Here is a 16,513-nt window from a genome sequence, read left to right as displayed (position 1 = left end):
ATCAAAAATAATGAATAAATGTCGAAAACAATGGGTATTATGAACGATACCAAGTTAAATTTGAAAGAAAGGTGCAGAAAACATGGTATTTCTACCTTATGAGACAATTGTAGATCACAGTCAATCTTTTAGCACTCACCAAGCATTTAATATTTTTGCATTTTTAACTATTAAACACACTTTTACAATCTTGTTATCAGTAATTAATATTTTCCATAAGTGCATTATTTAGTAAGAGGTTAAAGGTTTAACACTCAAAATTTATGTTTGTTATACATGTGTATGTATTGATTTTGAATAAGAGTGTCACTTTAAATAACTGCATATGTCAAACCTTTTAGACATATTCGAAACCATGTGTGCAAAAACATCCTACATGTTTGTCAAGGGGTGCCTGCAGGATTGCATGAATTTCATGAATTCATAGAAGGACATACTCCAGTCTTGCAGGCACCCCTAGATTTATATATCTTTATATAATATATATTATATAAAAAAAATTCTTGTCAATGCAAGGGACATAACTCTCAAATGAAAGCTGACACAAAGGTTACAGTTACAATAGAGTTGTTACCCTTTAGGAGCAGTCTGTGTTACACTATTCCTGATAAACAGACAAGAACAAATCTATGTACCTCCTCCCCTATTTAAGTGGGCGTAATGGTCAAACAACTATGCGTTCGAAGGACTAATTAAATGACAAAAAACCATATGGCCATTAGAAAATTATAATACGGTACATTCTAATTAGAAAGATAAACTATAACCAGAATCATGTGTAACACTTAACATCAATAACATGTATGGCCAAGCCAGATTGAATCTATGTTTAGCATCATCAAGTGGGCAATTTTTCAGCCAAACAGGATAAAAAAACAAAATCTAACAAAATCTAAAAAAAAACTAAATACTTGAAAGAACAGTGATCTCAGTAAGGAAATATATCACAATGATAATAAGAGAAGTTCAAATATCTAACTGTATGGAAATGGAAATGTATATATGAGATGTTATCTTTTGAGAAAACTGATATATATCAAGAGAATAAAACTTGTATTTTGCATGACTCATTTTTTTAATCAAGTAGGTTGATTTTTAAATTAGAACCCGACACTTATCCTAGAATCAATTTCATATGGCCTAGGGGTTGACATAATGGCATTCTCATAATTATATGTACAGAACTATGAATGCATATAAATATACATCAACCGAACTGGATTCAACTCTTATGATGTGTAGACCTTACAATGATTTCAGTAGCACTCTTCTTCATTTCACTGATAGACCAGCCAGCTTGTCAGATGACATCACTTGGGCAGATGACATCAATGGGGCAGATGACACCCCCGGGGCAGATGACATCACTTGGGCAGATGACACCACTAGGACACATGACATCACAAAGACGCATGACATCAACAGGGTCGATGACATCACCAGGACCGATGACATCACCAGACAAGTTGGGGGTTTTGTTGGTAGGCTCTATAGTCTTCAAGCTTGAAGAAAGATAACTCTGTCTCATTCACTAAAAAGAAAAAGAAAACATATGTATACCTTTTTGGCTCATTGTATATACATTTTTGTAATTGAAAATATATTTTAACATTAACGGTTACATGTATGTGTAAACTAATACATAATTTCCATTATTTATAAAATTGATACAACACTTTAATCGGATTATGAACACATTCAATAATGACCAACTTTGTTTAACAAATGGTTGTATTAGACTACGTCCACATCCAGTATTATCATGTGACTAGTAAATCTCTCCGTTGGCCTACCAGTTATGAATATTTATATATTGGTTCAGCATCATGTACACTGCCATGTGTGTTTAAAGAAATTTGCTTAGCAAGTTCTAACAAGGAGTAAACCCTGCAAGTTAGCTGTTGCCAAGTACAAATTTTAACATGAACTATAGATGTTTGACAAACATAACGCCCACTGAACACTGCTTTGTCACAAACATGTGAAAGATTAAGTAAAGGTGTTAAAATAAATTTATTTGGCAAGCATTGGAAATTTATGACAAACATATAAACCTTTGAACTGTGTCCTTCACCTTTGACTTAATGACCACAAAAAAAAAAATATGCGCCATCTACTTGTCGCGTTTCATGGTCAAATATCAAACCCTGTAAGTTGTCGACATCAACCCTTCAAGTTATTGTTATGACAACGAGTTTAAAAGATTGTTGACTGTGGCCTAAATCTGTTAAAATCTGCCGACAAAAACAAATTAGGTCTACTACTGGTCAAGGATAACCTACAACTTAAGTTTATAATCCTACCATAGGTGTAACTGCTATCATGTTTTTATGCGATAGATCTCATAAGATTGTTGACTGTGACTTTGACCTACTGACCTCAAAACTTATTAGATCATTTACTGGTCAAGGTGAACCTACCAGTAAAGTTTCATGGTCCTAGGGTGAGCCATTCTCAAGTTATTGTGAAGACAAAGTGACATTGACCTTGATCACTGACCATCAAAACATAACATGTCATTTTCAGCTAAATAAATTTCATGGTACAAGTTCAAACCATTAAGGCCCCTTTTTTAAAGAGGCATAAAACATTTTAAATCTGTATGACATGCATCTTAAAGGTAATCAAACCCCATACAAACCTTACATACATTTAAATATCTGCAATTGCCGTAAGGCTGTTCAATTGAGATATGGAAGTTGAGTTGTTTATATTTTCAGTTAAAACAAATAAACATTATTATTTAGAGCCACGCAGTATATACTTCAACCCTTTCCTGTTATTAAAGGGTCATCACTCCACAATTATTAAACCTTTAGTTATGGGCCTTATTCAACTACTATTATGCAGAGAATGTTGATGTCAACAATATCAAAGCCATGACAATACTTGAAAAACAAACAAGCTTAAAAACACAAACTGCAAAAACTTTATCCATACTGATTTTTCAGTCATTTGTTTTACATAATAATAATCAGTAAGAAATGAATTAAAATTAAACATGACTGCCGATAAGTACAATAAAACAAAACATTATATGTACATTGGACACCCAAAATAATGAATATTTTTTAACAATCTGTTGTGCATACCTATTTTTGACTCCTTTAAAGTGGCTTCTGGCTTTAACACTAGCACCTCATCATTTTCTCTGTTGATCACTGGGTCAGTGGTCTGTTGAGGATAAAATTTGGAGTTAATACAGTTATATATAATACTGCTTTTATAGCGATGCGCTTCAGAAAAAGGGCTCGTGGGTTTGATTTAAACCAAAGTGTATTATGTTATCAGGTAGTTGATATGTATATAGCAGGACTCATAACGTCTCCCTTTAGGGACAGCTTTTATAGCGATGCTGTTGTGTAGACCTGCAGCATGAGGGGTCGTGGGTTTGATATCACCCAGAGTGTAAATGTTATCATGTATTTGATATGTATATAGCAGCACTCATTTCTCCTTATTAGGACAGCTTTTATAGCGATGCTGTTGAGTGTCTCCCTTCTTAGCCAGTGGTTGTGGGCTCGATTCCCAACCAAGTGTACATTGTATATGTTATCGGGTATTTGATATGAATGTAGTATGACTTACAACATCTCCCTATTGGAACAGAATTTATAGCAATGCTGTTAAGTGTCTGCCTGCAGAGCCAGGTGTTGTAGGTTCGATTCCCACCAAAGTGTACAAGTTATTCAGGAGTGTTAAATTAAGTGAGTTAAACATAAAATGCATTAAAAAAAAATAAAAAAATGCATGTATCCATGCTCCTTTAACTTAACTAATTGACCATAAAAATGATATTCCTGTTTGGAAAAACTTGCGACTATTGTGTTCATCTGTTGATAAACAACTTTTCCATGTAAATTACCTTTGAACCAAACGGCTGGTGAGAGATTTTCAAGGTATCTGAAAAACAAAAGAAAACAGATTTTACAATTATAACTGTTAACTAAAAATGTTGATATATGTTTAAATATTGTTTTTGTTAAGCCCATTTTTTGAAAATCCTTAATAACGGAATTCATTAAAAGGTTGTATTATGATTGGTTGAGAGACATTGTCACATGTCATAACCACTATTTTTTTATTTGCCAAAACATGAGCGAGTCCCTTTAAACAAGATATTGGTTTATCAGTGGGCCTGTCCCTGTAGTTTCCAGTGTTTACTAAATGATACTTTATTTAAATACTTCACAAATATGTTACAGATTGGTAATATTTATATCATTAATGACATGTACATCATGATATAACACGATCATAAACATAACAAGAGCAATTACTCTTGACATTAAGTCATAAATTGATAGCATCATAAAGGTGTTGTATATAGCGGCAATATTGTTTTTATCAAGTAACATGATGTATTATTGGCCACATACTAGCTCGTTTTGACAATTCTAGGCTTGTTTTGTGGAAAGAATGTATTTGCAAATTTTGGAACCATCTGGTATCTAGCCCCTTTAAGTCTCAAACTCAGACAAAGGCTTTAGTGAATACAGACACAGGTATGTTTTAGTCTGTCTGACCAAAAGTCTTACACGGTCCCTAGACTTACCGAAATACGATTATTTACCGAAAGACGGATAAAATTACCGAAATACGCATGAAAGTTACCGAAAGACGCCTTCTAATGCATTTATTTTATTGTTTTTATATTAATGTTATACAAATACTTTACCAAACCAAATTTTAGAGAAAAATATTAAAATATAATGATGTAATAGGCAGTAAGTTGAAATTTCAGTGTTCGAGATCGAATTCCGCGTGCCGACTCGCCAACCGAAAGACAGATAAAAGCTTCCAAAATAATCAATTATTCCAATTAATGATGATCTCATAATATTCATATAACTAAAACACACTATAAAAATGAAAAAGTTCATGAAAATATTTACTTATTGTTCAATTGAATAAAGACAATATGTCAGTGAAATAGTTGTCTCCCTTCGCCAACCGAAAGACGATTTAACGCAGGTAAAAATAACTTATTAGTTGTTGTATTATGAAAATGATTATGAATTTGGATTCAAATAATAGCATTTATATTCTTATGGAAATGTTAGATCAATATACAGCATTTGAAAGTATTTTGGGATATATTTGAAAGATTGCCTTTGAAATAGGTCGAAAATGTCGCTAAAATCATTTTCTTTTAAACTAACTTAGATCTTAGATCTACAATATAATTCAGGGCTTTCAAATTTTAATTTTTGTTTATACGAAATTTGAAAAAAGAAGTTTTTAAACAGCGAAGTTCTCATCATCAGATAAATTAGCCTACTTATGGACAATATTAACCAGACCACACCAAATACACAAAATCAGGCGATGTTTAAAACAACATAATTATCACCCGGTATATGACACCCCACAAAGTAGCGGCACGTTTTTTGGGGGACAGTTTGGTATTATTGAAAGTGTGTTAATTTGGGTTAACCCTTTTCGGCTCTGTGACACGTGTTGAGTAAATACCATAATAATTACGCATTAAAGGACCGCATTACGTGTACATTTATAATTGCGGGTGATTTTCACACAAATTGACGGCTTCATTTGAAGATTCATAAATAACAATCGCGAGTAAAAAGGTAAGTTATTGCTGTAAGTATTAAAGAAGTCCAAATTAATAGAACTTTACATTCTGAGATCATTAATGATGGATGAGTTTCCTTGTGCTATATGTGCTGTTGACTGTAGTAGTGATCAATGCATACATTGTTTAAGTTGTAGGAATTGGTTTCTTCTAACTCTATCTCAATTTTATTGTTTGTATGTCTGACACATTTGTTTGTAACACAAGGTGAATTTTCAATGTACATTTACCATAGCTTTTGTCATTAACATGTATATGTCTTTGTCAATAGTTTAAATACATGGTGTAAGTTAATCATTTTATTTTGTATTTGCAGCGTTCAATATTTCATGTAATTTTATTATGTGTATGAATTATGTTTTATGCAGCCTTCCATGTTCGATGTTAATCAGATGTATATGTCATGTATGTAGAGAAATTATGAAAAATAAAATAAAAATTTAGTTAACTGTATATATTTGTCATGTTCTTACTTCACCAAAAACATATCAATAAATCGTATTTCGGTTGAGAACAGGAGAATACTCTTATTGGCTAAATACAGGAAATTCTTTTGTCAAAAAACTCATTATTTCTAGATATTATTTTATAATTTTTGGCTACAATGTGTAAAATCATCAAATATATATGAATATTAAAAATAAATACAATAGCAAGCGTCTTTCGGTAAATTTCTATCATGTTTACTCCAGTTTAACCATATCCATAAAACGTATTTCGGTTGACGACGGGAGATAACTGTATTTGACTAAAAAAGGGAAATTCTTTTGTCAATAAAGTCATTATTTGTAAATATTTTTTTATAGTTTTTGGCTACAATGCGTATAATCATTATATATACAAGATTATTAAAAATAAAATGCATTAGAAGGCGTCTTTCGGTAACTTTCATGCATATTTCGATAATTTTATCCGTCTTTCGGTAAATAATCGTATTTCGGTAAGTCTAGGGACCCAGTCTTACATATCTCCTATATTGCTCTAAATGTTTCTGCAATATTTGGTTGTATAATTAGCACACTCGCCTCTCATAATGTATCCTGGGTTCAATTTTCCGGCCTAGGGGCACATGAGTTTGCTTTGTGGACACCAAGCTAGACATGTTGGTTTCCTCGGGATCTCTAGTACATCGTGTAAATTTAAAGCGCTATACAGCATAATGTCAAATTAAAGAAATACAGCACAAAGTCATAACCAGCAAGGAAATTCTAAACAAAATACCATCTCACCAAAAGTAAACATCTTGAAAGGTGGAGAAATTCCAGGCCTGGATTTCAAATCTGAAATGAGATGCAAGCATTATATGTACAGTACACAGAATACAAAATTGTTTTATGCATAGTAGTTTGATGGGAATGAAGTCCTGCATAATTGTCATATGACCTGTAAAAATTAGTGACATTTAACCTAAAATATTTATATTTTCTTCAGATTTATCAAAGGGGTCACTCCTAGTATGATCTAGTATAAAATAACTATGAATTACTGCAGTTGAACAAATGTCAGAAAATCTGAAAAGGCCTCAAAATCTGACAGTAACTTAAATTTGATTGAAAGGTTTTAAGTACGAAAAACACGAAAGTAACCAAAAGAAAAGTTGACTGATCAAAACTACAGTCATTAAAAGGGTCAGGAGTACAGTCCCTTTAAAATGAACATAGTGTTGATCAGTGAACAGGATCACTGTGTTGAGATTTTTTTGGGTTACATTCGGAAGCTTGAAAATATTTCTACAACAAGACGCATGTTCAGGTTTCAACCACCCCCCACCCCCCCTAAAAAATACCCACAAAAATACCCACTCCCCGCCTCCCTTAAAGAAAGGCCGGTTATAGAAATATTCCAAGAACTATGTTATACATTTTTGCGATGTGTATTCTGTCCATATTTTATCGCGATGTGGCCATTCGTTAGCGGTGCTTTATGCCATCATAGGTGATAAAGATAGTAATTGATACAAAGTTAATTTTGAATGAGATCAAATAATCTACCATGTTTCTAATAAGGAACGCTGCGACAATAATTTATAGCGGCCGGCAGAAAGTGGTCAGACGACAAAAAGTAATCAGTGTTGTTATTAATTTGCGACTACAGTGGATCAACATTCAACGGAGAATCTTTTAAAAACAGATATATTTGCATAATCAGGTCTTCTATAAGATTGATATGAAAACAAATTTTTCATTACATTACCTTAAAATGATGTAAGCGGCAATCTCAGATTTCAGACTCTGTAGTTAATCACGCATGTCGCTGTTGATATCCCATAGAATTAAGGCACAACTATGTTTAATTAATTCGGTTTTTTAATGCTTTCGCGCATTAACAAAAATAAATTTAATTATATAATAAATGATAATGGATTTTCGTAGCAAATGTGTGACAATTGTTTCAATGAGAAAAGACAGCTAATCTTACAACACTTTGATGTAATGACAACAGAGAAGTCAATTAACACAGACAATTATGTTCTCAAGGATGTCCCCTAGCTACAATAGGATGTCCCCTGGTTGTTAAGGATGTGGTATGCAATTATGTTCTCAAGGATGTCCCCTGGTTGTTAAGAATGTGGTATGACAAACACTCTTTGTGTGTTACAATTTCTGTTTTTTAGAACGAAATAAATATTATTAATTTCTTCCATTTCCCAAATTGTAATATTTCTTGCCTTTGATCATTACTACAAATAAATTAATCACTTCTTGTAAAAGTTACCTTTTGGCATTGATCAAACCTTTTTTAAATTTATTCATTATAATTTATACCGTCATTATTTCCCTGTGGTGTTGTTTGTTTACATTCAGTTTCACTCACATACAGCGGTTTCACTTTATCATTATTGCCTGTTGTAAAACCTATTTAAAAAAATATTATTTTTTTTCAAAAATTCAGGGGGATTTTTATCTCGCCGGGAGTCCGGGGGATGCATCAAAATTCCGTGGGGATTTTTTCCCCCACCGGGAGATATGGCATGTATGTCTATGTTACATAAATAATAATAAAAATAATTATCCTGAACAATTATAACTTTATCTCAATGTAATTTAACCCTTTGCATGCTGGGTAAATTGTCGTCTGCTCAAAAATGTCGTCTGGTTTATTCTAAATTTCTTTCAATTTCCTTAAAACTTTGGGCATATATTGACTGAGTGGCAAACAGCTTGGAACCTGACCAGGCGCCGCTGGTCTGGTTCCAAGCTGTTTGCAAAGCCTTTAAAATCGCCATCAGCAGCCTAAGGGTTAAGGATATACCAAATAAATTGTTCATTTAATATCACTGTTTTAGACTTCAGGAACATGTCAGAGACATAATAATAACATGTTTTTGTGTTGTTTGATACAACATAGCTTCACAAGAGAGCATTTATGGCAATTTCTATAGTGAAAAATAGAACAGGTTGCTTAAAGCTGCACTCTCACAAATTGAACATTTTTATAACTTCTTTATTTCTGGTCTTGGAATGGAATGGAATTTTTGGCGAAACTGCATGGAAACCAGTGATAAAAGACTGCAGACAAAAATTCAGACATCAGGTTTCCAAATTTATGTTAAAAAATGTTTCATGCATATTTGTAAATGACGAGACAATTTTATTTTTTTGTCAAAGCAGTAATTCTGTGAGAATGCAGCTTTAAAAAAAGTATTTTCTATACAAAAGGAATAGTAAATCGGACAAATGAAACATATGTTTGGTGTTGCCTTAAACACAAGACATACCATTGAGCAAGTACTGAATGAAATCTGCCGTTGTCTGTGACAGGTCTACATCCTTATAAACGACGTGTTTGATGTTACGTTGTTCAAACGACCGAATCAAACGGACAGTTACTACAGCTCTTTCTGTGCTCATTTCATCAGCAGCCCAGTAACAGGTATGAATTTATTCCTGGAAACACACAGAAAAATAGATTTACAAAGAAACTAATATAATGTATATATACCAGTACAAGTAACATACTTTAAAACCCATATCATAACTGAAACTTGAATATCATGATATAGTATTTTTAATTGAAAGTTTTACATAAAGAGAATACATGCAATTTTGTGTATAGGTATTAAACAAGAGGCCCAAAAGGGCCTATGCTCTACTGGCATGGCTTTTGTGGTCATATCAATCCAGAGCATGTATGTATGGGTAAAAGGCAACAGACATATAGTTTATGTTCTGTGTATGGGTTACCTGAAAACATAGCACGTTCAACATTTGAGCCCAGAAAGTATTGTAAGCAGATTAGTTGCATGAACTATTTTAATATGTGCCAAGTAAAAGTCATCTGACAAAAAAAAAAAATACTTTCAAAACTGTACTCATAGTAAAAATTTCTGTAGTTTTAAATGTTAAAAAAGTTGGACAAAAGGTCAAAGTCAAGGGCATCCTAGGACAACATTGATCAATTTGAACAAACATTCAAAATCAATTGTGCTGAGATGGATGCACAAACACACAAAAAGATTTTCAAACCTTTCCAGATTTATGTTTACCAAACCTGTGAACCGTGGGTGTGGCCAGTAATGACACCAGGTGCATAACTTAAACATTCACAACCAATTTTGTTAAGATGAATGCGCAAACTACAGAACTTAAAGCTAAAAATGGCCTTTGGGCTTTCAACTAGAACAAGGCAGAGTAATTCACAAAATCAACTGCAGAAGCAAAAAGCAAATTGTCTCTCTAAATCCTAGACTTGCAAATTGTCTCCCTTAACTCTAGACTTGAATTTACATGTACATGTCAACATGGCTAAAAATAGAATTCGCTCATGCAGACCTGGCTAAAAATAGAAAGCATTTCTTTAAATCTTGCATGGCCCATAATCTAGGCATTCATGGGCGAATCTTGCTGGTTTTCGAAAGGAACCGAGCTCTAATGGATATCTAGATACTGTACAAGTTTCATCGAGATACAATCAAAACTGAAGACTGTATCGTGTTCACAACCAATTGTATACACAAGAGCATTTTTTTATACAATCAAAGGCCATAATCTAGGCATGCATGGGCGGATCTGGCTGGTTTTCGAAAGGAACCGAGCTCTAATGGATATCTAGATACTGTACAAGTTTCATCGAGATACAATCAAAACTGAAGACTGTATCGTGTTCACAAGCAATAGTTTACAGACGCACGGACGCACGAACGCACATACTATGTACACATTACCATCGCATAAGCTCTTCTGGCCTTTGGCCAGTAGAGCTAAAAATGGCCAATCACAGTATATATATAGCCCAGATTGGAAAACCATGATACAGCCCAATTTAAAAGATGATCTGGCCAAAATTGGAAGACCATATACCCCAGATTCACCAATTATACAACATAGATATAAAGGCCAGTAGACCTTACAGCCCTTATTGGCAGACCATTGTGTATGACCCAGATTAACAAGAGCTGTCATAAGACAACGCGCTCAACTACACCGCTTTAACTTAAAAGTGAATACAATAATGATGTATGTGCCTGTCAAAAGCAAAAAAATCAAATTAAAAAGTGAACAGTGACCATAACTCTCGGGGGCCCAAAACACAATCTCATGAAAGGTCTCTATAAACTCTTTACATATACCAAGTCTGCTCGCAATATGTCAACCCTTACTTAAGTTATTCAATACCAACCATTTTTCTATTTATAGTAGCCTTGACCTTGACCTTGGCCCTATGGGCCACAAAACACAATCCCATGAAAGGTCTCCATAACCTCTTCCTATATAGCAACTTTGGTCACTAGATGTCAAACCTAGCTAAAATTATTCGATACATACAGGTGACTTTGACGCTGCCCTCCCACCAGCCCGCCCAAACAATGACACAAGGCATTCAATGACACAAGGCATTCTTATAACTTGTTTTCCCTTTGTGAAAAATAAAATTGCGCTAAAAAAAAAGAAAAGACAATCAAGGGCCATAATTGGTATTTAGGGTTTAAATGGAGTTATGTAACCTTATTGTAAGATGGTTGTCATTAATTGTGTGAAGTATTAAGTCAATTGAATGAAGGGTATAGAAGTTTTTTTATTAAAATCCAAACTTGCCCTGAAACTTTAATGTAAGTTCCTAAGTCAATCAGGGGCCATAACTTGTATTAAGGATAATATGGAGTTATGTAACCTCATTGTGTGATGGTCCTGAACAACTGTGTGAAGTATCAAGTCAATAGAATGAAGGGTATAGAAGTTATTAATAAATATCCCAACCTGCCCTGAAACTTTAACCTAAGTTCCAAAGTCTATAAGGGGCCATAATTTGTATAAAGGATAATATGGAGCGTATGTTCTTTCATTGTTGAGAAACTGGTCTTTTAATCTAGGTTATATAATTTCAGTTGACGTGAGATCTAAACTTTCGACATGAACCAAATTTGACTCATTATCAATTTGTACCCAGCAACAACCTTATGAACCAAATTTGACTCATTATCAATTTGTACCCAGCAACAACCTTAACTCGGGGGAATTTCTGTGCAAACATAGATCAATAAATGAGGTCATTTTCCAAAATGACAGCACCAGAAAGCTAGCCAATCAGCACCCCACTTTTATCAAAAGCTGATTAAGCTAGTTACAATCCAAAAGCTGATTGGCTAATAACTTGCTGACATCACCCTCCGAAGGCAGAACTACTAAGGTTAACAGGGTTCCCACAAAGATGGCAAAACAAAATTCCCTGACTTTTCACTGACTTTTCCCTGACTAAATTCAATTCTCCCTGACCAATTCACATGCTCAAAACAGATCATATATGAGCATGAAATGTACTTAACATGTTGGCCTCCTTCCTTCCCCATAGCCAACCCTTACCTCCTTGTACTATTTCAATAATTTTTATGTTTATTCTTTTTTTTCTTTCTTTTTTGTAATTTCCCTCTTCATCCTAAGTATTATCTAAAAAATTATCACATAGATTCAATTAGTATTGTAAAAAAAATCCAGCCAATGAAATGTTTGTATCTACTGGTAGTATAAAACAAGACAAACAATCAAATTAAGAAAACAAATCCCCTGCCCTTAATTGTAATTTTTTTCTCTGTATGATTTTTTTTAGATGGATTCAACACAAAACTACAAATAATAATCATAGAAATTCTCCTTAAAGGTCATTTCAGTAAAAGCTATTAAATACTGCTACTCATACTTAGGAATGAATAAAGAGAATCATAAACATACAAATCAAGCTCTTAAGTGTTATATGCATAGAAACTGCTCAAAAATTTAAAAACTCCCTGTGATATAAAAATAAAGTGCATGAGCTTATACCACAAGTACTTTAACACAAGCATATAAAGCAATATCAAGCTATTGGTTAATAAGGTACAAAATGTTTGAATATATTAATAATGACAACAATAATACAAAATGGAAGAAACTGCTTTGGCCTTTTGTCACTATATGCGAGTACTTGTACGACAAATGCCCCTTCATCATAAAATTCCCTGACTTTTGCCAAAAAATCTTTTTTCCCAGACCAATTTCGAAATTCCATGACTTTTCCGTGACTGTGTGAACCCTGGTAAAGCATGTGCCTGCTTATAGCTACTTTGTGATGACAACTTGTGTATATTGCTAAAAACAAATGTTATATGCAAGGCATAGCATCTGCCAGGCTTCAACTAAATTACTTCAACTACATACCATGCGCGTTCCACGGTTTCACCGTGTCATTTAGTCTCACACTTTTGGCAATGAAATCAAGGTCTCACGCTGACTACCGGTATGTAATTTCTCACGCATTTCAATTAAAACAAAATTCACAAAAATAAAAAGTATGGTTTTTGTTGAATGAATAAATCAGTAAAAATATTAGTTCATGTGTTAGTTGTGTTTGACCAATGAAACCGATGTACGAAGGCCCCTAGAAGGTTTTCACACTCTAAGGCTCATTTTAGCATTGACAGCTATGTTGATATGGATCAGATCAGTAACCGTGCCAATTTCAGCAGCAGTTAAATTCAAAGATGGCAATAACATTGCCTTTTATGAAAACTAATGGATTCCATTAGTAGTTTTTACTTACTAGGACGGCTGTCAAAAATAATAATGCTGAAATATCAAAACTGTCTTTTTATATATTTCGTTTATTTTTTATTTTATTTTTTTACTTTAAATCTTTAAAACAATTAAATGTGTAACAGCAGTAACCTAAACTGCAAGGGGAAACAGTTTATTGTTTACTTCCTGTTTTGTAAGAAAGTGAAAATAGAACTGTTAAAAGTACCTCGTGCAGTCATTGTCTGAATACAGTCAAGTTCTATTAAATAACAATGCCACTTATTAAACAGAACAATTTAGAACTATCAGCAATAGGAACCTCATTTTCTTGACTTCCTGTATATTCATGGTGGTGCAATTATCTGATTTTGACAAGGGTTATAGAACAAATAGTACATATTTTAAGTACATTCAGAATTGCTCTATGTATTCATTTAGGAAGGAAAGAAGGTAGCCACAATAATGCACAATTAGGCAACTTTTTTAACATCTGGATATTCTTTTTGTTCCAATAACGCCACAAGTCGACTGATTCATACCAATGTAAAATATATTCTTAAGACTGTAACTCCACTATATTTGACACTGCACTTTTGAATAAAAACACAAAAGTTATACATAACTTATTTTAAACCAATACCTTTCTCTTATTTCTCTTATTACATTAGTGTTTTATGAAACACTTATTCAGATCGGTTTCTGCCAACAAAGCATCGCCATTTTGGAACTATCTAGCAGGTGAGCTTTATCTTGCCACACAAAATACTATGGGCTTTTTCTGCCCATTTTGGGAAAAAGACCCGAGACATTTTGGAAAAATTTGTGTCGCAAAAATGCCGAAATCAGGAAATTTTACAGTTAAAAGAACAAGCTGTCTAGTCTCCTGTGAATGAGGAAATTATTGAATATAAGTTTCTTTAACTTTTAAAAGACCAAAATGGCTGAAATATCAATCCTAGGGGTGTACATATCTATTGAAATAAATTATGACAGATTATAAATATTTCATACTGATCTCTGAATGTGATAAAAATCAATGATTTCTGAATTCAATTATCAAATTTTACATCTCATAGTTTATTAGGATGTTGAAAATGAACCAGTACAGATGAAAAGACTTCCATATTTTTTTTTTATTTCTTTTTACTTTTGATTGGGATTTTTTCTGAGGATTGGGAAAAATATCTTATAATTAGTTTTGGGAATGGATCCGATAATCGGACCCGTGGGTACTATAGATAAAGCCCTGATACTAAGTGCTGGGATCTGTCAGTCTTAGCTAGGAAAACAACAAGTGGGATATGGACATGTAGAGTCTCCAAAATCGTCAAACACTCTGAAGACACTAGGAAGAAGCTAGTCCAAATAATTGTACGTTGAGGGATTTTTTTTACGATTTTTGATATGGCATATCCTTCATGTACAAATTGTTTTGCACCAAAAGTGGGTAGTTGATCTTATCAGGATTCCGGGTTAAAGCATATTGCGTCCATAGAATATCATAAAAATAAGAAATGTTACAAGATAATGTTATCTTATACAGGGCTTTTTCTGCCCATTTTGGGAAATTTTGCGTCATGAAAATGCGGAAATTGGGAAATTTTACAGTGAAAAGAAAAAGCTGTCTAGTCTCCTGTGAATTAGGAAATTATTTAATATTAGTTTATTTTCCCTTTAAAAGACCCACAATGGCTGAAATATCAAACCTTGGGGTGTAAATATCTATTGCAATAAATCATGACAGATAATATTTCATATCTCTGAATGTGATGAAAATCAATGATTTCTGAGTTGAATTACCAAAAAAACTTCACATTACATAATTTAATAGGATGTTGAAAATGAACCAGTACAGGTAAAAAGAATTTCTAAAAAAAAAAAAAAGATTTTTTTTTTGGATTGCGATTTTTTTCTGAAGATTGGGAAAAATATCTTATATTTTGCTTTGGGAATGGGTCCGATAGTCGCATAGTCGGACCCGTGGATACTATTGAAAAAGCCCTGTTATATTAGTTCCGTACACAAACAATAATTATCCAACGAATAATTATGAGTTTGATGGGGTTTTCTTCATTTCATTATGTCAAAACATAACACTGGCTGCAGTTCACAGTTTCACAGTCGGTCATGGCCGCATTGTTACGATTGTATTTATGAGGTCTATCACGAAGCTTGTAGGAGGTGGCTGAGTGTTTACGATTTGGTCGAGTTGTTCCGCTTGGCATAGTTGTTGTCTGTGTCAGTCAAGTTTCGTTTTATTGGAAAGATAGATCATGTGTTTTAATGCTTTTTATGCTTGTTTAGTGCAAAACAGCTTTGTACTTACATGGTAAAATATGAATATAAACTTTTATTATCCATTTCAAACATAAAATACTTCACTAAATACAATTTCAATATTTCTCAAACTCAAACGTCTATTACTTTATACTAGGAAGAAGCCAACAAGGAAGTTAATTTTTGATAAATTTATTATATGATATCTTTTGTCTTGCTTAAGACATTTCCAGAATAAAAAGTAGATGTAAAACGTTGGACATTTAACACCCTTTCGAACGCCATGAAATGTACAGCAATTAATTGTCAATGGTGCTGTGATTGTGATTGAGGAGTTTCTACTGGAAAATTTGATATCACGAAAATATGTGACAATTTGACTTTCCAACAAATATCGTCAATGTCACTCTAATATCATGAAACAGGATTAAGGTATTCATATTTAACAAATACACTGTACAGTGTTGCTTATATTACCTTTTTAGTGACAGTTATGCGTTTCAGGAAACCCGTCCTGCATTTCCGACTAACAGATCAAAAATTGAGAATGTTCAAACGAAATCCAATAAAAGTATATTTCAAAATTATTTTAAAAGGAGCAAAGAAAGCAAAGTCTAATGTATATTTTTTATCAACGAATATAACAATTCAGAAT

General features: G+C 33.2%; 1 protein-coding gene across 1 annotated transcript; it reads right to left on the bottom strand.

The window, feature by feature from the left end:
• Nucleotides 1–126: 126 nt before the first annotated feature.
• Nucleotides 127–16,421, bottom strand: LOC128229186 (UPF0538 protein C2orf76 homolog). The gene is made up of 6 exons (XM_052940918.1): nt 16,336–16,421; nt 9,312–9,480; nt 6,823–6,873; nt 3,866–3,903; nt 3,093–3,174; nt 127–1,531 (listed from the first exon to the last, which is right to left on the bottom strand). Exons 2-6 carry the CDS (start codon nt 9,442–9,444, stop codon nt 1,455–1,457), a joined length of 381 nt encoding a protein of 126 aa, XP_052796878.1. The 5' UTR covers nt 9,445–9,480; nt 16,336–16,421; the 3' UTR covers nt 127–1,454.
• Between the last annotated feature and the right edge of the window lie 92 nt (nt 16,422–16,513).

The sequence above is a fragment of the Mya arenaria genome, chromosome 1 (genome assembly GCF_026914265.1).
Source record: "Mya arenaria isolate MELC-2E11 chromosome 1, ASM2691426v1".
In the NCBI taxonomy this organism is placed as follows: domain Eukaryota; kingdom Metazoa; phylum Mollusca; class Bivalvia; order Myida; family Myidae; genus Mya; species Mya arenaria.
This window is presented reverse-complemented; position numbering and strand designations above follow the sequence as displayed.

Excerpts from the sequence above, each read along its gene's own strand:
- LOC128229186 (XM_052940918.1), bottom strand. The coding sequence starts at position 9,444 with ATGAGCACAGAAAGAGCTGTAGTAACTGTCCGTTTGATTCGGTCGTTT. Across the intron at positions 3,904-6,822 it reads TTTCAAGATGTTTACTTTTG|ATACCTTGAAAATCTCTCAC; the intron begins GTGAGATGGTAT and ends TTTGTTTTTCAG. Across the intron at positions 1,532-3,092 it reads TTTAAAGGAGTCAAAAATAG|TGAATGAGACAGAGTTATCT; the intron begins GTATGCACAACA and ends TTTTCTTTTTAG.